The sequence below is a fragment of the Dreissena polymorpha genome, chromosome 13 (assembly GCF_020536995.1).
Source record: "Dreissena polymorpha isolate Duluth1 chromosome 13, UMN_Dpol_1.0, whole genome shotgun sequence".
NCBI lineage: Eukaryota > Metazoa > Mollusca > Bivalvia > Myida > Dreissenidae > Dreissena > Dreissena polymorpha.
Genome location: NC_068367.1, coordinates 17,603,971 through 17,629,102, shown reverse-complemented (window position 1 = coordinate 17,629,102; position 25,132 = coordinate 17,603,971). Strand labels below are relative to the sequence as shown.

The window sequence follows — 25,132 nt, the reverse complement described above, 5'->3', positions numbered from 1 at the left end:
AGTGCATATTTGAAATGATATATTGGTTACACGGCTGCATTGAATTGAATTATTTTATTCCAAAAAGCCTGCTCTATATGGGGATCAAGCTGGAGAAAGTCTATACTTGGTAAACATTGATGATTGGATTGTACCTGTGTAACACTGTGTCAACAGTATACTGTTTAATACCCTGTACTTGTACCCTGTAACATGTTGTACAGATAACAACACTGTAAATGTATATGTTATTAACATATGTTACCCATCTACATGTATACCAAAGTATTGCAGGGTTTGCCAAAACAAGAACAATGATTTGCCTAATATTCCACTTCTTGGGTTGATTGAATTTTAATTTCACCTTTCCAGAAAAAATTTGAAACATAAATATGTAAATCATGTTGCTTTCATTTCTTCCATCTTAGAAACAAAATAGTGTTTTATTATAAAATCTTAATGAATAAAATTATTCTGTTTGTAAGTAAAAGCATCCTTAGTGCAAACTGTTTTAATACCATCTATCATTCACAGTACTTTAATATTCAAAAACTGTTTAATGTACATTTATGTCATTTTGTTTGTTAAATGTTGGTTGGATGGCTTAGCAACTTTATTGTGTCAATGTGCATACCAAGTTTATGAATAATGCTACCAAGAAACTTCGTAATTCATGGGGTTTCAATCTGCCTTTAACTATAATGTTACAGTAGTCAAAACTCAAGTACAGGCTAATTAAATAATGCAGTTTTAAGCAGTTTATGCTTACTCTTATTAGATTTGACAGTTAGTTAATATTTATCAATGACTGAGTTTACAAATCGTAATTCTTTTGTGTGTGATTGTAAACAAAAGGACTTGGCTGCATAATCCAATCAATGGACTGTAAACCCTTGGACAAACAACTGAAAGACGTCGCTATTGGTTGCTTACTAATCGTTTATTACTGAAATCCTGTTTGCAATGTGACTACTGTTGCAAATTTGAATGTGGATAAATTATTGCTTAATTAATGTTAATTATTGCTTTATTCTTTATTAAGAAAATAGCTTTTTTCATGAAAACATTAACACAGATCTGATTTTTCGGCTTTTATTATTTCCTATACTTATAAGCCTTGATTATACCACAGTATGCCATGATGAGTTGTTGGGAGTTACTGTTTTTGTTTTGTATATAAATTGCTTTGTTCCCTGAGAAATATTTTTTATTCCAATGACAACTTAATAATTTACTACCACTGTACGACTACTGGGATTGTTTTGTCACACAACCTTTATCACTGTTGTCAGTTTCATGAAAAAGTCAGAGTCGCCCAGAACAATCATTCTTATATTATCATTGTTTTCTTTGAAACCTTTTTATTTTAGCTGGATTGCTTTAAAAGTACTTGCTACTTATATGAAATCCTCTTGAGTCTGTTTCCTGGTCCTAGTACCAGTACTTGGTGTCTTTGGGGGAGATCTAAAGAATGCCCCCACAGTGGGGATCGAACACGTAATCTCCCGGTCGCTAGGCGGACACCACGGCGACCTTTATTATTGTTTTGTGGGGTAAACTACACACATGTGCACTTGGTTTCACAAACTAGTTGATCAGTTTTCTGCCTATCAATATGAAACTCTTTTTTTCTAATTCTGTAGAGGTGCAAGACCTTAGTTTTGTGTGTGTCATGATTTTGGCAAATTTTGAATTATTTCATTATTTTACATGTTTTATTTGTGTCATGAATTCGTCTCTCATTTTGTAGTCTATCAACTCGGAACTAAATACATATATTGTTTATACTATGAAGAAGTGCAAATGATAATTTTGTTTGTATGTCATACTATAATATGTTGCAGAGTGATGTGCCCTTGAATGAAGGCAATTGATTCAATAAATCAATATGATGCTTTATGTCTTTGTGTGCGATCAATGTGAAGTGGTGAAGAAGGCAATTTTGTGATAACTTTTACAAATACTCATGTTTTGCATCTGCTTGCACTGAGACATTGTTTGGATATTTATCATTTTCAATGACTGTTTTAGTGTGTACACGTTTATGTATAGGGTGGTGTACACAAGTATATACCTTGTATTGTTTCTAACACGATATTTGCCCAGGATAACACTATTTTGTTTTTTCCCATGATATTTTAATGGATGTTGTTGTGATTTTTGTAAATGATGGCAGCAATATTATTATCTGGTCAGTCTTATGTCAACCATTTTAGGATGTGAACAGTGTTTTTTTATTTGAAAATGGTACAAAGATGTCCCATAAACCACTTTGAGCTAACACACAAAACTAACATAAGAAATTGGGTTTGATTGTAAAAGTTTTTGAAAATATTAGTTAACACTGCTATCTTAAAGTCATTGAATAATGTTCATGGTTTGTAATATGTAATGAAAAAAGACTGTTTGGTACCTAAATCCTGACAATTATCGGGTTATATGTACAGTAAAACCTCGCATATTTGAACACCATAGGGTTTTAATAAAAATTGTCTTATTAGCTGATTAATGTTTTATCAATGTACTTCAGATTAAACAGTTTTTAAAGAAATGATTTATAGAAAATTGACTGTCTGATTATCATATTTGTATAGACTGTTTCATTACACTTTTGCCAATGTCTTGAGTATAAAAATCAATAACTTGTGTTGCTTTTAGAGGGCAGTTGCACACTGACTTTTCATATCATTTGGAGGGTGTTATTATAAATAATAAATAAGAACAAGTATTAAACTACACCTTTTTACTAAGATAACTTGTGAGTTTTTTCCTATTTTTTGAAATTAATTCAAAGCTTTTCCTACATTACTTGGAAATATCTCTTGTGGTGCGTTTACTCAAACACATCTTTTACATTTCCTCAAAGGATAAGAACAAAACTGTTTAGCATAAATAGTACACATTACATTCTGTTTCAATTTTACATATGGCATAAGGGTGAGACAAACATGTTCATCAATCAACACCAAAGATTTATCGATACTGACATATGAACATGTATTTTTGGAGTTGTCCAGATTTCGGAACTGTCCTGATTGAATTAAAGCTGCCAGTATAGATGGGCTTGTACCAATTCATTAAAGCATAAATAAAAGATTCAAGTTTTGTTGCAATTCTTACAATGTTGGTGACTATTGTGCTTCAGAAACTGGAGGCCGAGGCCTACGAGCTGGAGGAGCAGGCAACCAATGGCAAGTTCCTGGACCCAGACCAGAACCCCACGGCCATACTCATGGAGATGAAACATGTGAGTAACAGCTGATAGCTGAATATATACGAACGGCGCTCAGTGAAAAGGGGTATATATGCATATATGTGCGTAAAATGTAGTCCCAGATTAGCCTGGGCAGTCCGCTAACCAGGAAGAGCTATTGTAACTTTATATATATCCCTGATTGTAAATAACAGTTGTTTTTGTTCTTGTTAGATTTAAGCCTGTCTCTTAAAAAGTTGAATTAAAGCAAAAAAGTTCTAATAAACATTTTATATTTTACTTAAATGAATGAGAAAAAAAAGCCAATTAAAGAGAGCTGTTAACTTTGAAGTCATTTTTCTTAACTTCCATTCAAAATTAAAATATAATTACACCCTGTCCCACACGTGTGTTCAGATCTGAGACAAGTTTTACGAGATTCAGACACTGGTGTGAAATAAAGAAGGTAGAACAAAGAAATTTATTGCTAACTAATAGCATTTTTGAATTGTCAGACAATTGTCTTCATGCCTTCTAATACTAAATAAAATATAAACACACCCTCCTGCATATGTGTGTTCAGATCCGAGACAAGTTCTACGAGATCCAGACCCAGCTACACAAGGCCAGCAAGTGGCGGGAGGCTATCTGTGGGGAGCCGTACGACCTGACCTTCCTTAATGACATGATGACCAAGCTGGATGTGAGGCAGGAACTGTGGAAGTACGTCGAGGTATCCACGCATGCCATCAAAGACTGGAGGTCCATGCTCTTCAAGAAGGTACACTAGATTTTCTGGCATCAGTGTCTCAACCCATGACCCCTGAGATATGCATGTTGACACTTTTGTTGTCCCTTAAATATAATTGAATTTAAGACCTTTACTTACTAGATTTAAGTTTTTAAGGCTTCGTTTCTAACCTTTGATAATTATGTGCAGCATGCAGCATAAAAACCTGAACAGCCTGCGAGTATTTGCAGTACACTTTCTGCTAAAAAAAGCGTGCAATCTTTTGTGGATCTACTGAGTAGCCTCCTCAGTATGCATATTCTGACAAGACTGCAGGGATGTGCATGCTGGACTGGAACTTAGTTAGCAGCATATTGCGTTAGTCACATTTTCCCATGGTGCAGGTTTTTACAAATCTTATTGCGTCTTGTAAATGGAACCTAAAACAGCAATGCTTTCCGGTAGAAAATTGAAGCCACACTGTGCTTTTTTATAGTAAACTGGGCTAAAATGAAAATTTAAGGAAAAAGTTCACATTTCCCAGCTAATGAAATTAATAGAGTGTATTCATTTTGGTCTGTTGTCGTTATGTAAAGGTCATTAAAGGTGAAAAGCTGGGTTAAACAGCTACACTGAAATCCTACTTTTCAATGTGTTATCACCACGAAGTGCGAATATGCCACACACATTTTTATGCCCCCGGTGTAACAGGCCATTTTTTCCCCCCTGGCCACTTTTTCCCAGGGGAAAAAAGGGACTAGTCCATTTTTTCCCCGGGGAAAAAGTGGCCTAGGCCAATTCTTCCCCCCCTAGTCCAATTCTTCCCCCCCTGATTTTTCATTTAATATATCTTTCCGTCTACACCTTTCGTCCAGTTTTCCCCCCCTGGCCAGTTTTTCCCCCCTAACATGTAAAAGTAGTTTTAATATCAGAGTTTGATTGAGAGTTGCTAAAACTGCCTCCACACCCTTATCTTTTATTTTACTTATCTTTTACATTTATATTTCACTTTTCTTCCAGTTTTTCTCCCCTGGCCAGTTTTTCCCCCCTACCATGTACAAGTAGTTTTAACAACAGAATTTGATCGAGAATTTGCTAAAACTGCCTCCACCCCCTTATCTTTTATCTTACTTATCTTTTACATTTATTCTTCACTTTTTGGACAGTTTTTCCCCCCATGGCAAGTTTTTCCCCCTTAACATGTAAAAGTAGTTTTAACAACAGAATTTGATTGAGAGTTGCTTAAACTGCCTCAACCCCCTTATCTTTTATTTTACTTCTATTTTACATTTTTTCTACACCTTTCTGCAAATTCCCCCCCCCCCCCCCCCCCCCCCTGAAAATTGGTAAGAATGTTCATCTCAGTGAAATCTAGGTTAAGTTAGGGAAAGTGGGTCATGTGTGTTCCAAAACTAGGTCACCAGACCAAATCACAGAAACGGTTAGTTAACACTCCAGAGGTCACTTTTCATACCAATCTTCATGAAAATTGGTCAGAACCTTCATCTCAATGAAATATAGGTTGATTTGAAAGTAGGTGATAGGTAGTCAAAAACTAGGTCATTAGGTCAAATTATAGAAAACTTTCGTTAACTCTAGATGTCATATTTTCTTCCTGATCTTCATGAAAATGGGTCACAATGTCCATCTCTATCAAATCATTACCTGAGTTTGGAAGTTGGTCATGTGCAGGCAAAAGCTAGGTGACAACTAAGTCAAATCATACAAAATGTTTGTTTGCAATCTAGAAGGAGTTTCAGGCGAGCGATACAGGACCCTCTTGTTCATTCACTTTTAGGCCATTTTTCCCCCTTGGCCAGTTTTTCCCCCCTACCATTTGGTTTCGTTCCAAAGACCACTTATACACTAAATTTTATCTTTTGACAATTACTTTGGGGGGCGAGGGGGGATTGGCCGAGGGGAGAAAAATGGCCAAGAGTCATGTTGCTATTAATTCTTTAAGTAGGGGGAGGGGGAAATTGGCGAAGGGAAGAAAAAAAAATTAAGAGTCATGTTGCTATTAATTCTTAGGAAGGGAGGGGGGAAAGATTGGCCGAGGGTGAAAAAAGTGCCAAGAGTCATGTTGCAATTAATTTTTTAAGTAGGGGGAAAATTTGGCCAAGGGGGGGAAAGATTGGCCTGGGCCAATTTTTCCCTGGGGGAAAAGACGGCCTAGGCCAATCTTTCCCCGGGGAAAAAATGGCCTAGGCCAATTTTTCCCCGGGGAAAAACTGGCCGGGGGATAAAATGGACCGCTACACCGGATCGAATGATCAGGGGGTTTATTATTTTGGCCGGTTTGTCTGTCTGTCATTGTATGTGTGTGTCTATGTGTCTGTCCAAAAACTTTAACCTTGGTCATAACTTTTGCAATATTGAATAATTGAATAATAACAATAACTTGATAGCAACTTGATATTTGGCATTTATGTGTATCTCATGGAGCTGCACATTTTGAGTGGTGAAAGGTCAAGGTTAAAGTTATCCTTCAAGGTCAAAGGTCAAATATATGGCTTCAAGGCGGCGCAGTAGGGGGCATTGTGTTTCACAAACACAGCTCTTGTTCATCTTCAGTTATACACACATTCCTATTTTCCCTTCATCGTGGCTGACACGTAGGTGTACAAGTCACATTTGTGGCAAATCTTTAGTTCAGATCAGTAATTACGTCAGATTTTTACATGTCTTAAGCAACAATCTTCCATTAGGACAGTGTAGCTCCAGATATTCACCTGCATCTGTGTGCGATGATTAGGATTCATAATGTTTGTGCTAATGCTGTGTGCGATGATGAGGATTCATTATAATGTTTCTGCTAATGAGATCTTGTAACCTTGCAGAAATTTAAAACGTACTGGTAGCTCCTGATCAGACTGCACAAATGGGTCTGCTAATGAGAACGAAACCTTTGCTAACTTTAAAGTTTCCTGGGTAACTCCTCACCAGACTGTGTGAATGGTCAGGTTGGCTTAGAGCTTAGTTGGGTCGTATATGACATAATACCCATTATTGCACAATGCGGCTCAAGCTGCATGTACACCTTACTTGTCAAAACACATAAGAACATCAACAAAAACAAAAACAAAGCCTTGCATAACTTTTAAGATTACTGGCTAGTTCCTGACCAGACTGCGAATATGGGCATGCTGGTCTGATGCTATGCTAGCCCCATGTGGCATCATACCCATTCTTGTGTGATCCATGTGGCATAATACCCATTCTTGTGTGATGCATGTGAAATAATACCCATTATTGTGTGATCCATGTGGCATAATACCCATTCTTGTGTTATCCATGTGGCATAATACCCATTCTTGTGTGATCCATGTGGCATAATACCCATTCTTGTGTGATCCACATGGCATAATACCCATTCTTGTGTGATCCATGTGGCATAATACCCATTCTTGTGTGATCCATGTGGAATAATACTCATTCTAGTGTGATCCATGTGGCATATTACCCATTCGTGTGTGATCCATGTGGCATAATACCCATTCTTGTGTGATCCATGTGGCATAATACCCATTTTTGTGTAACCCATGTGGCATAATACCCAATCTTGTGTGATCCATGTGGCATAATACCCATTCTTGTGTGATCCATATGGCATAATACCCATTCTTGCATGACACAGATCTTACTTTCCAACGCAGATGAACATCAAGAAGGCGCTGGAGAAGATAATTGAGTGGCAGTCAGCGGTGAGCCAGCTGAAGCCCTACCTGCCCTCACAGGACCGTGTGCTCACCAGCTGGTTCCAGGCCCTGCAAGACTTCAAGAAGGACCTGCCTGTCCTACATAAACTGGCCAACGATGCTCTCAAGGTATGGACTGGCTTTGGGTTTGTTTCCTTGCAAACATGTGAAAAATGCTTATTTGTGTCAAGATGAAAAGGAATACTGAAAATTATATTTAAATGTTTGTTTTTCATTATTCGAATATATTTGAACATTCAATTTTTTAACTTAAGATTTAAATGTCCGAACCTACAACTTAAGAAGTTAAGTACTGTTCCTATTTGGTACAAATAACACTATAATGATAAATGCAGATTTTAAAAAGGGGATAGAGTAATCATTTTTGCAAACAATAATTGATTATTATCTTCTACATTTCCAGTTCATTAATCTTATTTTCAAAACATATAAGTTATTTCTGGTTAACAAATAACCTTTATTCTCAAGTATTAAGTCTTGAGTGCTTAAAATAATTCTGAACACGAGAGGATGGCATTGTGAATTGATTTAACTTGTTTTAACTTTAAATTGTAGATGTATCTAGAACGTTCAGCAAGTTTGAAATAAACCCTTTTCAGCCAAAATAAATTGATACTTAAATTGAAAAAAAAAGAATTGGTTAATATTTGAGTTACTAAATTCTGAACTGATAATTATCGATTGAATACATGGATATAGCAATAAATATTATTGGCCATTTTAAGGTAACACAAGTTGGGTTGCCTCTGATGTCTTAATAGCAAGACTGTGAATAACATGTCAATTATCTTAGATTGTCAATATATTAAACACTGTGTATTAACATCTTTGCAAACTGCCAGATAAATCCCTTGTACCATTTAGTATCTTGTTCATTGATGACAGTTGCTATCCTAACAATTACTGATACAGTCATACACACTGAACCAAACATGCAACTTTGTACTTACACGCTTTGCACTTTTAAAAAGTTTTTTAGCTTGCTTAAAATCAAATATTTGATTATTAATTATGGATTGGAATATTTGGCCACTTTTTGAATATTCTTTCCCATCCTTTATTTTGCGTAATCAATTTTGACCAATGAGGCTCGAAAGGAATGGGCCCGAGTTTTATTTTTTTATTAACTATCTGGCAAACAATACTCTCAAGGTACGGGGTGCAGTTTGTGTGTTAGTCTGTAAAAACCTGTTAAAGACGCTTTTATGGGTTCAGGTTTATGCTTGTTGCCTAATCAACTTGCCAAAAGTGTTCTTATGGAATGGGCTTTGGCTATGTTTTTGCTTTTCCAAATGGAAATCAATGCTCTCAAGGTATGCGCCGGGGCTATGTTTTTTTGTCTTACCAACTGGCCAATAATGCTCTCAAAGTTTTCTAGAGATATGTTTTTTTTATCTTACCAACGGGCCAAAAGTGCCCTCTGGGGATCAGTCTCCTCTCTGTTTTTTAACATGCATACTGGTCAACTTTTCTTTACAGGTATGGGTCGGGTTTTTGTTTGTTTAAGCCTACAAAGAATGCTTTCATGGAATGGGGGGGAGTGTATATAACAAGTCAATATAAATGCAGTATACCAAAATAACCAAAAAATGTCATTAGCCCTTATCTTAAGAAAGTTTTTGAAAATTATAATTAAATTATGTTTACAAAGTTTTTGAAAATTATAATTAAATTATGTTTACATATTGTCAGCATATTAAAGCAATATAGAAACCAATAACATAATTAATAATTGATTGAACTTAATGCAATAAAGCCTTGTAAAACTGCTTATTTCACATGCAAAAAAATAATGGTTGACCATTCCATTCACAGGAGAGGCACTGGAAGGCCATATTTGTTGGCATGAACGAGTCATATGACCCTAAGAAGCAGTTTACAGTTGCTGACCTCCTGACCTACGACCTAAAAGAGCACGACCAGCTCGTGAACCAGATCTATCTTGGCGCGGTTGCCGAGTATGACCTTGAACTGAAGATAGGTCACATGAAGAAGTTCTGGCTGGAACGCGAGTTCAAGCTGGCGAAGCACATACCTGACAGCCTGCTTGCATCAAAAGGTGGGTGTGGTTTTGTGCAGTGCAGTGCACTCTGAAGTTTTTTATTTCTTAAGAAATTGTGAGGGGTATTATGAACTATATTTGTGTTTTTTGTGTGATTTAGCTGCATATGTTTAATTTTGATTAGATTAAGCCCTACTGTGGCTGTATTCGAAAACTCACTGTGAGACCAAGTCCAAGTCCAAAATTTAAGAAAACTTAAAACAATTATGTTCTGCAAGTACATTTTTGTTTAGTCTAGCATGACATGCATAACATTAACCCTTTCCGTGCGGGAACCGAATTTTAAAGGCCTTTGCAAACAGTTTGGATCCAGATGAGACGCCACAGAACGTGGCGTCTCATCAGGATCCAAACTGTTTGCTATTGTGATAGTATTCTTTGAAAAAAAAAGAAAATGCTAATTTTAGAAATTCTGCATACAACATTTTAGCAGACAACAAATTTCCCAGCATGCAAAGGGTTAATACATCATTCTTCATGGATTACAATTTAAGAACATAACAGACATTGGCAACCTGAATACGCAAAGTAAGAAGTATTTTTTCTCATTCTATCCACTTATTTTTATCTTAAATTTTAAGTCTAAGAATTTGTGAATATGGGTCAAGGTCTTTGTTCAGTTTCAGGAACGTTCTACTCCCTTTTTGTAGCATTCAAAAGTTATTTTAATTTTGAAGATGTAACAAAACACAAAAATTCTTGTGCAGATCGTCTGATCTTGTACATTCAAAGTACATTATCTCTTTCAGTACTGGAACCCAATTTTGAAGGCCTTTGCAAACAGTTTGGATCCAGATCAGATGCCACAGAACGTGGCGTCTCATCAGGACCCAAACTGTTTGCTATTCTGATAGCATTCTTTGAAAAAAAATCAAAGAAAATGCTAATTTGAGAAATTCAGCAGACAACATTTTAGCTGACAACAAATTTCCCAGCATGCAAAGGGTTAAAGTAGATTATATTAGCAAATCTATGTACACTATTTTATGGCATAATGCCATGAGTTTAGGTATAGAATTTTATGTAAAAGATGATTTTGTTTCATAAAGATGGCATTTTATTGAGATGACGTTATATTTGTTATTGATTTATATTGTTCCAAATAGATAAGTTACAAGACAGTAGAAGAAAAAAAAGAACGCTATTTAAAGGCCCTATTAAGGTGACAAATCCAATTATTATGCATATAAACTTTCCTAATTTTAACCGGATTTCAGTTACTCTTGCATAAAAAATGCTAATAACACAGCTGAGGTGCAACGTTGTCAAGAAGAAATGAAGATATACCTGTTTCATAATTGGAAGAAATAACATTCACTTTTAATTCCATTTAAAACAACTTTTAACCAGCAAAAAGTAACTAATAAGATCACTACAAACGTTTTGACCATTATTAGAAGAGACATACTTTGTGAGTGATACCGGAAAACATTGAAAATCATCGATATATTTTTGGTGACCTGAGTCTCTTTCACTTTCACTTTTCCGAGTAAACAGCGATGTAAATGAACTGATTGTTTGTAAACACGATTGACTTGGAGGACACTGTATTTTGAGCTCAAAACAATTTGTATTGCTCATATTTTAATGGTAATGTCCAATAACATATACATATTGTTTTTTGATAACCTTTATATATAAAAAAGGGAAAAAATATTTAAAAATCGGTAAATAATAAAACAATTTGTATTGCTCATATTTTAATGGTAATGTCCAATAACATATACATATTGTTTTTTGATAACCTTTATATATAAAAAAGGTAAAAAATATTTAAAAATCGGTAAATAATTACGGATCCTCACCTTTATAGAGCCTTTAAAGTCAACTTCTATTCCTAGACCATAGTTGTTTGTAATATAATCAGTAAAGTTAACCTGTTTGTTTCCCATATTCCTCTGCTGATTCCAAATAGAAGCAGAACAAAAGGAAATTGAGGAACGTATGTTGAAAGCCGCCAGAATTAAACGTGGTTCAATAATTGCCAATGGTAATTCACATTGATTGGTTGACATCACATGCTGATCTGTGACCACCCCTTCACCCTGTTCACAATGCCTTGCCCCATAACTATAAAAAAAATTGCCATTAAACTTGGACAGTTTTACTTTTGACTTACAAATATGAATAGAACAAAAATACTTCATTAAAAAGTTTTCATTGTTAATGCTAAGTCTTATAATGCCCACATTTAACTTATGATGAATTATGATAAAGTATTCATTTATAAATTGAACTAGATTGCAAATTTAAACTGTGTTTTATGGAGCTGGACATATAACTCATATTGTAATACATGTGCCATATATATTACAACTCATAAGGGCAGTGACCTGTTTTTATGCCCCTGAAGGAGGGCATATAGTAATTGGACCGTTTGTCCGTCCGTCCGTCTGTCCGTCACACTTTGAGTTTAGGTTTCGAAAAATGCTCATAACTTCTATGTCGCTTCAGATAGCAATTTCATATTTGGCATGCATGTGTATATGGACAAGGCCTTTCCATACGCACACAAATTATGATCCCTGTGACCTTGACCTTGGACTAAGGGTCCGCTTTTATGTTTCGAAATCAGTTTTTAGGTTTCGAAAAAAGCTCATAACTTCTATCAAGCGTTTATAGGGGGCATAAGTCATCCTATGATGACAGCTCTTGTTCTGTTTATTATAGCATTTCACCCCCATTTACAAAGAAATAATTAAATATAATTTTGAAATGTCTGTATATGTTGTATGAAGTTTTATGGAAAGTGATGATGTTATCAGCACTTTATAAATTTATGTTGTATTTGTAAAGTACATTTTAAGCTGTATTTGTTGCTGACTTTGTGTCTAAAATGTGCATATCTTGGCACCAAATTATCAAATTTTGTTGAAAAATTTGATTCATTTCTACACAAAAAATTAATAACTAACGTGATATAAATTTTTTAATCAGGAACCTTTTTATCGGACTAATATACACATATATGTATGATAAATGAATCATACTAATGTGTCATGTATTCATGGTCAAAGGTGCGTGTAATTATAAGGTGCTAATATGTTAAAGCTAGACTTAACTTCGGCTTGAAATGTTTCCTGTCAAAAGGATGAATGTTGATATTATTTACCACCAAACCAAGTCTTGACATTTGTTTAAACTGATCTTATGAGAGCAGGTCTTTTATTTAAATGTATATTTGTATCCACCAACAAAATGAATGCATTTTTCTGTTTCGAACATTAAGGGTTATTTGCGCCAAACATATTAACAAACACTAATATATAATTAACAAACACTAACTGAACACTAAAATATAATTTCTGTAATCTAATATATTTTTGTCTTTGCTGCATGTGTCCACATATTATCATATGTACTTGGCTATCATCTATCTCAAGGTTATTCTACCCTTCAGTTTTCTTAAAATGGTGAAATACTTTTTAACATGCACACTCTCTGCCATGGTCGGTTGATATATACCTATTTCACTTTTTGTGTCACGGAATTAGCTGATCTCTGTCTTTGTCACACTGTAATACATACGCATAAAAGCACATCATTTAGCTCTTAACATTCAAGTGGAAAGCTTTATAACAAGTGTGACCTGGTTATAAAAAACACATCAATCTAAAAAAAAATACTTAAAAACAGTTAGTAAACATGTTGACGTTTTTGTGTGGGTATTTTGTAACTAGTAGACATTGTAAGGAGAAGTATATGTGCCAAAATATATGAGAAAACACATTAATATTTTTTTTTTTTTTTATTTTAGAAAAGGTATTGAGTCTATATTTGTATGGACACACACATTATCCTGTTTTATCTTTTTTCGTATTTCCCCTTCAATTACCCAATTTTAGTATTAAGTTTTTTTAAATATGCAAGCTATTATGTCTTATTTTCAGAAAAAAAATTGATGAAGTTGAAAGCTCTGGTTAGATTAGCGAAACTTAAACGAGCAGGTAGAATATGTGGGGTTCAAGGTTCAATATGTTGTATGTGTAATTTAAGTAATAATTCACATAATGTGTGTAACTGATGATGATACTGGTTTAACAGAATTAAGAAGTTGAATTATGTGTTTAACATGCCGAAAGGTTAGTGTGAAGTTGTTCTAGTAGACTAGATAAACTCTAGAAATAACACGGTTGGTATGTAAAAAAATGTTCATTTTCTCAATATGAGAACATTTTATGTAACTGTAGATTAACTTATTTTTGTTGGCATGAAATTTAAAGGATTCATAAAATATCAGGATAAAAATAAAAAATTTCTGATATAAGACTTTGGACTTGAAAGTTATTTGGACATTGCATTTCCTGGTTAAGAGGACCCACAATAAAACCAAGAATGTATATTATTGGTTTCACTACGATTTCACAGCAAAGAAAAATAAATAAAATATTGTTTAACAAATGCTAACAAAAATAAGCCAGATTATACAGTTTGCTTAATAATAAAACAATAATTTTCAAAAGAGCCCTATACAAAACCAGGTATATCTTGAAAAATAAAATTTATGTTTCATTTTAACATAATCAATAAAATAATAATTTGGGAAAGAGCCAAATACAAGACATGGTAAATCTTGAAAAATATGATTTCTTGTTCTATTTGAATGAAAAATTTGCACAACTTTTACATCAGAGCCAGCCAAGAAGCCCTCAAGTCCACGGCGGCGTACAAAGCTAGAGAAGTACCGTCAGGAGAGGGCGGCCCAGCTGAAAGACGGAACACAGCAGGGCCTCAATGTGGCAGATGACGACTACTACATCCTAATTGAGTTGGAAGAGCTCAAATACCAGCTCGAGGTAGGGTATTGTTGCCATGGTTTCCAGGTGGCATTTAAGGCATGTTGTATTTATAACTTTTTTATGCCCTCGGTAGTGTGGCATATAGCAGGCAGATTTGCCCGTCCGTCTGTCTGGCTGGTCACTGTGTCCGTAGGTTGTTTTTACAAAACAGTTTCAGATTTTCAGCTGATTTTTTGTATGAGAGTCTACCTACATTACTTACAAAATAAAGTGTGAGTTTTGTTATGGTCCATTGATTTTTGGAAAAGTTATGGGCCTTGGACTTAACAATTTTCTCTAAAATAGCTGCTGGGTGGAGGCATTGTTTTTACAAACAAAAGTTTTGTTTTCAGTTGATACTTAGTCAGTTGATACGGAATGCTTTAGTGAAATGACCCTGATTTTTCAACTTTTTTTAAGTACAAGTGGCTTAAGTCATTCATTTGATCAGTTAAAATTTTTGCTTAAAATGGATGTTTTTATCACAGGAAAAATATTATGCACACAATTATAGTTTTAATAACAAAATAGTTTCTTAAGGGAACTATCAAAACAGACTTCAGAACCACATTTTGCTAGCTCTTGTGGTATAAAATGATACTCACCAAAATGAAAATAAGATGTTAATTGGCCAATAATGTAGATTTATTTTGATTTATAGCATGAAAATGAAAACTAGTTGTTCTCAAAATGTTCGTGTTTGTGTCTTCTGTTTGAATGATTATCATAAGCATCTTTATAACGTTATTTGCCTGTCACCTAACGTCTGTGTTGTCTGGGTGCTTACAGGACAGTCAGATCAGTATTGCTGGCATGATGCAGTCCCCCTACCTCGGGGACATGACGGCCGAGGTGGAGTCCTGGGCCAGTGCCCTGCAGCAGGTGGAGGAGATAGCAGACCTCTGGTACACATGTCAGAAGAAGGTAAACGCAGTCTTCATCACTCACTGTTCTTTAAACTACTCACCAAATAAAATAAAATGATTATAAAAAAACTTGTTCTCATTGTCCTTAATAAACATCTTACAAAAACAAAGCATGGAAATCTGTAAAATATTAACGATTTGGACCAAGATTTGAATATTTTAACTATCGTCAATTAACCATGGTTCAAGGTTGGAGAACCAATCTCTTTCTTCACTGAGGGAAAGTTTGAAATGAAGGCTAAATTCTGCAGAACTTGTTTATACTTTGTTCTTAATTTAGACAGCATATAATTAATTGAATCTCTGTGTGTTAGAAAATAAGCCATGGTTATCATCAACCCAGTCCTTGAACAACTGGGGCTTGGTTATTATTAATCATATAGTTTCTTTATGCAAGATCCTGGTGATCCTGCTTGTATAAATAGATTAAGTAAACTCAGTACATACCATGAATCTGTAGAATATATATTTCAGTTGCAACTTGTTCTTTCAAACACAAGCTAATACTAATAAATTTCTTCCCAAGAAAATAGTTTTCAGTGAAAAGAAAGTCATTAAATGACTTTCATTTCAACTGAAGTGTTTTGTAAATCCAAGGAGTTATTTAATTGGACTGGGTCTTTAAATGAAATACCAGCAAAGCTATTTTTGATTTTATTTTTTTAATTCTCAAAATGTCTACATAAAAGATTGACACTGGACTTTTTTGTCGCAAATGAGCTTAAACTTTTCTTGTTGTAACACTGTAATTTTTGTTGCTTGATGAAACTGTCAAATAATAACTTCTTTAATGAAATTGTATCTGTACTTCACTTCACATTGCTCTGTCGCTCATGACATAATGTTTTATGTGACCACTCATGAAATATTACTATGATCTCACACTGCTATCAACAAATTTGCTCCAAATCTGTTGTACTGTGCGTCCTAACAACAGGTTTTGATCTTTCTTTACTATTGTTTTACCCATACCTATTGATTCAGCAACCCCCACATTGTGGATGTATGACATATTTTTTTTTAAATAAAATGTAAGTAAATAAAGAGTTTATGTGGGCAAAAAAAATTGTACAAATTTAGTAATAATTGCTTTACATGTTGTGTAAAGGCCAATGTTTTTTTTCTAACTATTCACTTTTTTTAGCTCACCTGATTGCTAAGGTGAGCTTTTTTGATTTGGTTTGTAAACACTCTAGAGGCCACATTTCTTGTCCGATCTTCATGAAACTTGGTCAGGAGATTTGTCCCAATGATACCTCGATTGAGTTCGAAAATGGGTCATGCTGGGTCATGCTGGGTCAAAAACTAGGTCACTAGGTCAACAAAAAAAGAAAAACCTTGTAAACACTGTAGAGTCACATTTCATGCCCAATCTCCATGTAACTTTGTCAAAATGTTTGTCTTAATGATATGTTGGTTGAGTTCAAAAGTGGTTCTGTTCAGTTGAAAAGCATGGCCGCCGGTGGGCGGGGCAGTTTTCCTTATTTGGCTATAGAGAAACCTTGTAAACACTCTAGAGGCCACATTTCTTGTTCGATCTTTATGAAACTTGGACAGAAAATTTGTCCCAATGATACCTTGATTGAGTTTGAAACTGGGGCATGCTGGGTAAAAAACTAGGTCACTAGGTCAAAAAATAGAAAAACCTTGTAAACACTGTAGAAGTCACATTTCATGCCTAATCTCCATGTAACTTTGTCAAAATGTTTGTCTTAATGATATGTTGGTTGAGTTCAAAAGTGGTTCTGTTCAGTTGAAAAGCATGGCCGCCGGTGGGCGGGGCAGTTTTCCTTATTTGGCTATAGAGAAACCTTGTAAACACTCTAGAGGCGACATTTCTTGTTCGATCTTTATGAAACTTGGACAGAAAATTTGTCCCAATGATACCTTGATTGAGTTTGAAACTGGGGCATGCTGGGTAAAAAACTAGGTCACTAGGTCAAAAAATAGAAAAACCTTGTAAACACTGTAGAAGTCACATTTCATGCCTAATCTTCATGTAACTTTGTCAAAATGTTTGTCTTAATGATATGTTGGTTGAGTTTAAAAGTGGTTCGGTATGTTGAAAAACATGGCCGCCAGTGGGCGGGGCAGTTTTCCTTATTTGACTATAGGGAAACCTTGTAAACACTCTAGAGACCACATTTTATGTTTGATCTTCATCAAACTTCGTCAGAAGATTTGTCCCAATGATACCTTGATTGAGTTCGAAACTGGGTCATGCTGGGTCAAAAACTAGGTCACTAGGTCAACAAAAAAAGAAAAACCTTGTAAACACTGTAGAAGTCACATTTCATGCCCAATCTTCATGTAACTTTATCAAAATGTTTGTCTTAATGATTTGTTGGTTGAATTCAAAAGTGGTTCCGGTCTGTTGAAAAACATGGCCGCCAGTGGGCGGGGCAGTTATCCTTATTTGGCTATAGAGAAACCTTGTAAACACTCTAGAGGCCATATTTCTTGTCGAATCTTCATCAATGTTGGTCAGAAGATTTGGCCCAATGATACCTCGATCGAGTTCGAAACTCGGCATGCTGGGTCAAAAACTAGGTTACTAGGTCAAAAAAAAAGAAAAACCTTTTAAACACTGTAGAAGTCACATTTCATGCCCAATCTTCATGTAACTTTGTCAAAATGTTTGTCTTGATGATATGTTGGTTGAGTTCAAAAGTGGTTCCAGTCCGTTGAAAAACATGGCCACCAGTGGGCAGACAGTATTCCTAATTTGGCTATAGAGAAACCTTGTAAACACTCTAAAAGGCCACATTTCTAGGTCAAAATCTTACAAAAACCTTGTAAACACATGTAGAATTAGCATTACTTGCAAATGTTTTCATTGCAATAAAAACATGCAAATGGACAGTACTCAATTAGAATTTATCATATGCTCACACTGCAAAAGTAAACAGAAGAGAACCAATCTAATATGCTCTAGAGTACTGAATTTTCAACTACCTGTAAGCAATGAACAAGGCCTTGTAAAAAAGGTGAGCGAACTAAGGCCATCTTGGCCCTCTTGCTTTACAGTATGTCCATATTGATTTGTTTATTGAAAGATGTGTAAATGTAATAATCAATATCATAGTTTCTACACAAAGTTAAAGTTTTCTTATCAACATGATGAATTGATACAAATGAGAGTTGCTATGATGCCTTACTAGCACATACCTGTTACATAGAAAATGTGTGATATGTAAATATAACTAAGCCTTTATTTTGTTGGAAAAACATACAATTATAAGTTTTAAGTCTCATTTGTGTTGAAATTAGTATACATTGAGCAATGCTCTAGGTAAACCGAGCTAAATGCATATGCGTAAAGTGTCGTCCCAGATTACCCTGTGCAGGCTTATCAGGGACGGTATTTTCAGCTTAAATTGAAGGATTTTTAAAATGAAGTCTCTTCTCAGCGAAAAGCCAATTAATGCGGAAAGTGGTGTCCTATACACATATGCATTAATGTACATGAACAGATTCTATATGTGTGTTTTGTTGCAGTGGCTGTACCTACTGAAGGTGTTTGAGTGGCCCCAGCTGTACAAGAGGTTCAAGACACATGCACCCAAGTTTGAAGAGGTCCATGCCAAGATGAAGGTGAGATGACCACACTGGTTTAGATTACTACCAAATCCTTTAAATTTAAATGGATTTTTTTACACTGATCCACTGGGCCGTGCTCTGTAAATAGGGGTTTAATGCATGTGCGTAAAGTTCCGCTTATATGTTATTTTTTGTTTACAGAAAGTCTCTTCTTAGCAAAAATCCTGGACAATGGAGCTTAATTGGGCTTTTTCACGTTTTATTCAATTGACAAAATTAAAAAAAGTTGTTTCAGATTCGCAAATGTTCGTTTTAGTAATTATATTTGTGAGGAAATAGTAATACTCTACATTTACCATGCTCTAAAATATCCATTATATGCATCAATTGACGATTTGAATCCCTGAAAATTATAAAGCATTGCAACGTGAAACGATTGAATAATTTCTGTTGTTGTTGTTATATTTTGTGAAACTACAAGGATTGCTTACATCAAGTAAAAGATACATTCCGTCATAGCATGAGCACAGATGGTCAAGTGGCCAAAGCAGAAGACTTTTTACTCCAGGACTCCAGGGGTCAGTGGCTCGAGCCCAGTTGAGGGTTACTTTATTTTTCTTTTTTTAATTGTATTCTTGGTTTTTTACTGGTGGTTTTTAGGTCCAATGTTTTAATTTATCAATATAAAGCATTTAATAACAAAATTCAATATATGCCATAATCTGTGAAAAGGCCCCTTAAATGCATGTGCTAAAAGTGTCTTCCACTCAGGCTAATCAGGGATTACACTTTCTGCATGGTATATTTTGTTAAAAGGAAATATCTTCTTTGATAAGATCCAGTCAAGCAAAAAAGTGCTTTACTCACATGCATTAAGCCCCATTTGCCCAGAATAAAGCTCCTTTGTGTTTACCTCTGTGTGTGTTAAAACAAGGTTTGATACTGGTCTAATAAGAACACTTGTTTCTTGTTTATTTTTCTTCCTGAACATCAACCTCCAGTGATTATTCCCACAGTTTACATGTAGTTTGTATCTTGGTTGTTTTGCAGGACTGGATGCGTGTGGTTTCCAACGACTCCAAGGTCCTGACCGTGATCAATCGACGCCGTGGGGAGAAGGGCTATCGGCTGTTGCAGGGAGACAACCTCAGATCACTCTTCCTAACACTTATCCAGATGGAGGTTAAGTTTGTCTCCCCTGCATATTCAAAACATCCCATATTGGATCTTTGTTTAAAACTGGTGGTCTTGAAAGGAAAGAAAGTATCAAATCCTTGCTGCAGCACATGAACTTACTAACTATTTCTTTGCAATACAAAGCACATTTGTCAATGACCTTTGACTATTCTTTACCTGAAAATGAGCCCTCATAAGAACTTTTGCGCAGAGGCATTCTATATTATGCTGATTGCTATGTATGTTATACTTTTGAGACTTGCTCTGTAATAACTGTTCTTTATGTATGTGCAGATTTTCTGAAAGGAAAAGAAAGCATTGAAATAGGAAGTGAATCGTTGTCCCTAATTAGCCTTTTCACACTTCACAGCCTATCTGGGATGCTACTTTATGCAGATGCATTGATCCCCATTGTCCTTGAGCAAGACTCACTTGCTTTCTCCACACAGGAGGAGATCCTGAAGCACCTGTCTTCCCTGATGGAGAACTGTCGCCAGGAGTTCAGCCGCCTCTACTTCCTGTCAGATGAGGAACTCGTGGAGATGCTGGGCGTGTCTCGCAACCCCCAGGCCCTCACACCCTTTGCCAAGAAGTGTTTCCCTGGGATCCAGTCCCTGGCCTTTGCCCTGCCCCCTGGCACCTCCAGTCTTAATACTCACCTTGACTTTGCTCTGCATGGTAAGCATGGTGATGTAGAGCCAAGTGATATAAAAGGGAGGGGGGGAGGATTGAACATCTGCTATTCTGAATGGAATGCAAATGTGACAGACTAACTTATGACAATTGGAGGACTTTACACCTAACAATATAGCTATATTTATCATAACTTTCAGTTTTTCTGGATGAGCATATTTGTCAAAGCGAAATTTGTGCAAAATTACCATTATAAGGAACAATTACCAGTAGAGATTAATGGACCTGTTTGCTAAAGATTTGAACGATTGATTTTATTATCAAACTGTTTTTTTTACAATTACATATTGACCAAGGTTTACCAAATGTATGTGAAGAAAATTTACCGTGGCTGCTAATTGTCAGTTTCGTGAACAGCAGGGCCGAGGGGTTCCATGACTTTGTTTCCAATTTACAAAGGTGTGCAATATTTCTGCAAGAGTAGTAGTTACTGATGAACAGATCTTCTGTTGCTGTGTTGTCAGTTGACAAACTGCATTGGGAGTAGTTACTGATTTTAAAATGTTTGGTTGCTGTGTTTTCAGCTGACAAACTGCAGGTGATAGCGTTGCGTGGAGTGATGGGGGAGGAGTTACCGTTCTTTGCACACCTTGAGGCCCAGAGGAAGTCCACACGGTGGCTCAAGCTGCTAGAAGGCATCATGAAGAACACCATGGCTACCGTGCTGCAGGCCTGTGTACAAACCCGGATAGAGGATGGTAAGTGTTACATGGGTTTCATTGATACGAGGCCCAGTCTCAAAAAATGGGGTTAAATGCATGTTGTGTAAAGTGTTCTCCCAGATTAGCCTTTGCAGTCTGCACAGACTTATCAGGGATGACACATTCTGCCAAAACTGGGTTGTCATCATAAAAGCAAAATGTTTTGTCCTTGATTAGCCTGTGTGGCATGCAGAGGCAAGTCTTTGACAACACTTTATGCACATGCATTTAACCCCCTTGACACAGAGAGGCTCATACATTTTTGGCGATAGTCAGTGTTAATGAGTTCCATGGTGTGTTGTTTTTTGCCCATATTTACCAAGGAATATTATAATTGCATAAGTTTTCAGACATTTAAAAATAATACTTTTTTGCTGTGTCCAAAAATTTAGATAAAAAAATGATTCACAAAGTACAGATGTCTGCCTGAAAATTGAGAGTAAAAAAACAGGTGTTTTAAAATTTAGAGACACTCTAAAATATTGCATTGATAATTGGATACAGGTATGCAATTTGTAAAGCGTCAAATGTTTCAACGAATAGCAAGTTCTTGTAAAATACTATGCCGTATTGTACAAATTACTTTTACATATTTTTCACTCTAAGCTGTTTGGTAAAACCATTTTCTTTTACCGTTATACATAAATATTTACTCAATAACATTAATTATTATTGATAATTGCTTTAGGGCATTAGCTCTTTCAGTGCTGGAACCGAATTTTGAAGGCCTTTGCAAACAGTTTGGATCCAGATGAGAAGCCACAAAATGTGGCGTCTCATCAGGATCCAAACTGTTTGCTATTCTGATAGTATTCTTTGAAAAAAAAAATTGAAGAGAATGCTAATTTTAGAAATTCAGCAGATGACATGTTAGCGGAAGACAAATTTCCCAGCATGCAAAGGGTTAATCTGCAAGGTTTTATTACCTTACTCTGGCTGTAAAAAAACATGATTGAGATGTCATCAGATAAATGCAACATAGCAGAAATCTGTTAAAATATCATTGTAAACAAAACTGTCAGAAAATGTATAGTCATTAATTATTGTCAAAAACTTGTATGTCCAAAAATTTAGATTCACCAAAAATATTTATTTTGGCTAAAAAAGGTGTGTCCAAAAAATAAGAGTGTTGAAAAGTTTGGTAATTGCGGTATCATGACCTCAGAATGGGTGTGCAAGTTGACTCTCTTGTTAAACTTAAGATGTGAGGACCAAAATAGAGGACAGTTTGTTAATATTATTTGGTAAGTTTTTCTGGGCCTTCTTGACCAAGAAATATTACATTTTTTTACTTAATATGTATGATGTATCAATCATCATCTTGAATTTTGTTTGATTTTGTTTGTGTTTTTTCTATAAAACAGGGTTTTGTGATATTTATCCACTGCATATGTTGGAATCAAGGCTTGAAGCGATTGAAACAGAAAATACCATTAAAATATATAGTGTCATCCTGAACCAGCCTTTGTGTATTTCACTGATTGATACAGGATGACATTAACATTTTGTCATTGACACTGAGGATTTCCCATGACAAGACACAATTGTTCACATGAACCAAGCAAGTAAATGTAGTTATTATGTAACTTAATGCAATCATAGTGCATCATGTTACCATGAGGCAAGGTGCTCCCTATATAATGTTTTCTGTTTAGACTTGGATGAAATTTATGAGATTGAGAATAGTTCAACACCTTATTATTTAAACTCAGGATTTCAAAGGCCTATCTGCTTATAATGCTATTTTTAGATCAACCATGATAGTATTTTTATGGTGGTCTGGAGTCTTAGACCTTTGCAAGTATAACTACATAAATTTAGTATATTTCTGAGAAACTGGGCTTAATGTTTGTGCGTAAAGTGCTGTCCCAGATAAGCCTGTGCAATCTGCACATGATAAGTAAGGGAAGACACTTTATTTGTTTATGGTATTTTTTGTTTCTAGTCTTTTCTAAGCAAAATACCAGTTTAGGCAGAAAGGGTAGTCCCTGATTAGCCTGTGTGGATGGCACTGGCTAATCTGGGACGACATTTTACATGTTTGCGTTAAGCCCAGTTTTCCTATAACAAGGATTCATTGTGTTGTCAGGAGGCAAGGTTCAGCCGGTGCATGTGATAGAAGAGATAACAAATGTGCACAGAGCTAAGACAGAGCAAACTGTTGAGGACATCACTGCAGACATCAAGGTGCGTTGGGCAGAAAATCACCATCTTCATGAATAACACAGGCTTTGTAAAAATGAGACAATTTTGTGTGTGTAAATGCCATCTTTTGGTAAATTTTGCACTTAAATTCAGACTCAAACCTGGGACCACTCACCATGCAGGACAGTTCTCTACAGAGTTAGCTAACCACTCACCATGCAGGACAGTTCTCTACAGAGTTAGCTAACCCAGGGACCACTCACCATGCAGGACAGTTCTCTACAAAGTTAGCTAACCCTGGGACCACTCACCATGCAGGACAGTTCTCTACAGAGTTAGCTAACCCTGGGACCACTCACCATGCAGGACAGTTCTCTACAGAGTTAGCTAACCCTGGGACCACTCACCATGCAGGACAGTTCTCTACAGAGTTAGCTAACCCTGGGACCACAAACCATGCAGGACAGTTCTCTACAGAGTTAGCTAACCCTGGGACCACTCACCATGCAGGACAGTTCTCTACAGAGTTAGCTAACCCTGGGACCACTCACCATGCAGGACAGTTCTCTACAGAGTTAGCTAACCCTGGGACCACTCACCATAAGGGACAGTTCTCTACAGAGTTAGCTAACCCTGGGACCACTCAACATAAGGGACAGTTCTCTACAGAGTTAGCTAACCCTGGGACCACTCACCATAAGGGACAGTTCTCTACGGAGTTAGCTAACCCTGGGACCACTCACTATAAGGGACAGTTCTCTACAGAGTTAGCTAACCCTGGGACCACTCACCATGTAGGACAGTTCTCTACAGAATTAGCTAACCCTGGGACCACTCACCATAAGGGACAGTTCTCTACAGAGTTAGCTAAACCTGGGACCACTCACCATAAGGGACAGTTCTCTACAGAGTTAGCTAACCCTGGGACCACTCACCATACAGGACAGTTCTCTACGGAGTTAGCTAACCCTGGGACCACTCACTATAAGGGACAGTTCTCTACAGAGTTAGCTAACCCTGGGACCACTCACCATAAGGGACAGTTCTCTACAGAGTTAGCTAAGACCACTCACCATAAGGAACAGTTCTCTACAGAGTTAGCTAACCCTGGGACCACTCACCATAAAGGACAGTTCTCTACAGAGTTAGCTAACCCTGGGACCACTCACCATACAGGACAGTTCTCTACGGAGTAAGCTAACCCTGGGACCACTCACTATAAGGGACAGTTCTCTACAGAGTTAGCTAACCCTGGGACCACTCACCATACAGGACAGTTCTCTACGGAGTTAGCTAACCCTGGGACCACTCACCATAAGGGACAGTTCTCTACAGAGTTAGCTAACCCTGGGACCACTCACCATACAGGAAAGTTCTCTACGGAGTTAGCTAACCCTGGGACCACTCACCATAAGGGACAGTTCTCTACAGAGTTTGCTAACCCTGGGACCACTCACCATACAGGACAGTTCTCTACGGAGTTAGCTAAC

General features: G+C 36.2%; 1 protein-coding gene across 2 annotated transcripts in view; it reads left to right on the top strand.

Annotated features, from left to right (window-relative positions):
• Positions 1-25,132, top strand: part of LOC127855398 (dynein heavy chain domain-containing protein 1-like) — a 269,484-nt gene that overhangs the window by 44,822 nt on the left and 199,530 nt on the right. For both annotated transcript variants that reach the window (XM_052390924.1, XM_052390922.1), the window contains exons 23-33: positions 3,125-3,226; positions 3,756-3,953; positions 7,559-7,729; positions 9,437-9,680; positions 14,316-14,479; positions 15,251-15,385; positions 18,886-18,981; positions 19,978-20,109; positions 20,553-20,781; positions 21,321-21,494; positions 23,587-23,684. In XM_052390924.1, the coding sequence (XP_052246884.1) occupies positions 3,125-3,226; positions 3,756-3,953; positions 7,559-7,729; positions 9,437-9,680; positions 14,316-14,479; positions 15,251-15,385; positions 18,886-18,981; positions 19,978-20,109; positions 20,553-20,781; positions 21,321-21,494; positions 23,587-23,684 (1,743 nt within the window). The remainder of the gene's footprint in view (positions 1-3,124; positions 3,227-3,755; positions 3,954-7,558; positions 7,730-9,436; positions 9,681-14,315; positions 14,480-15,250; positions 15,386-18,885; positions 18,982-19,977; positions 20,110-20,552; positions 20,782-21,320; positions 21,495-23,586; positions 23,685-25,132) is intronic.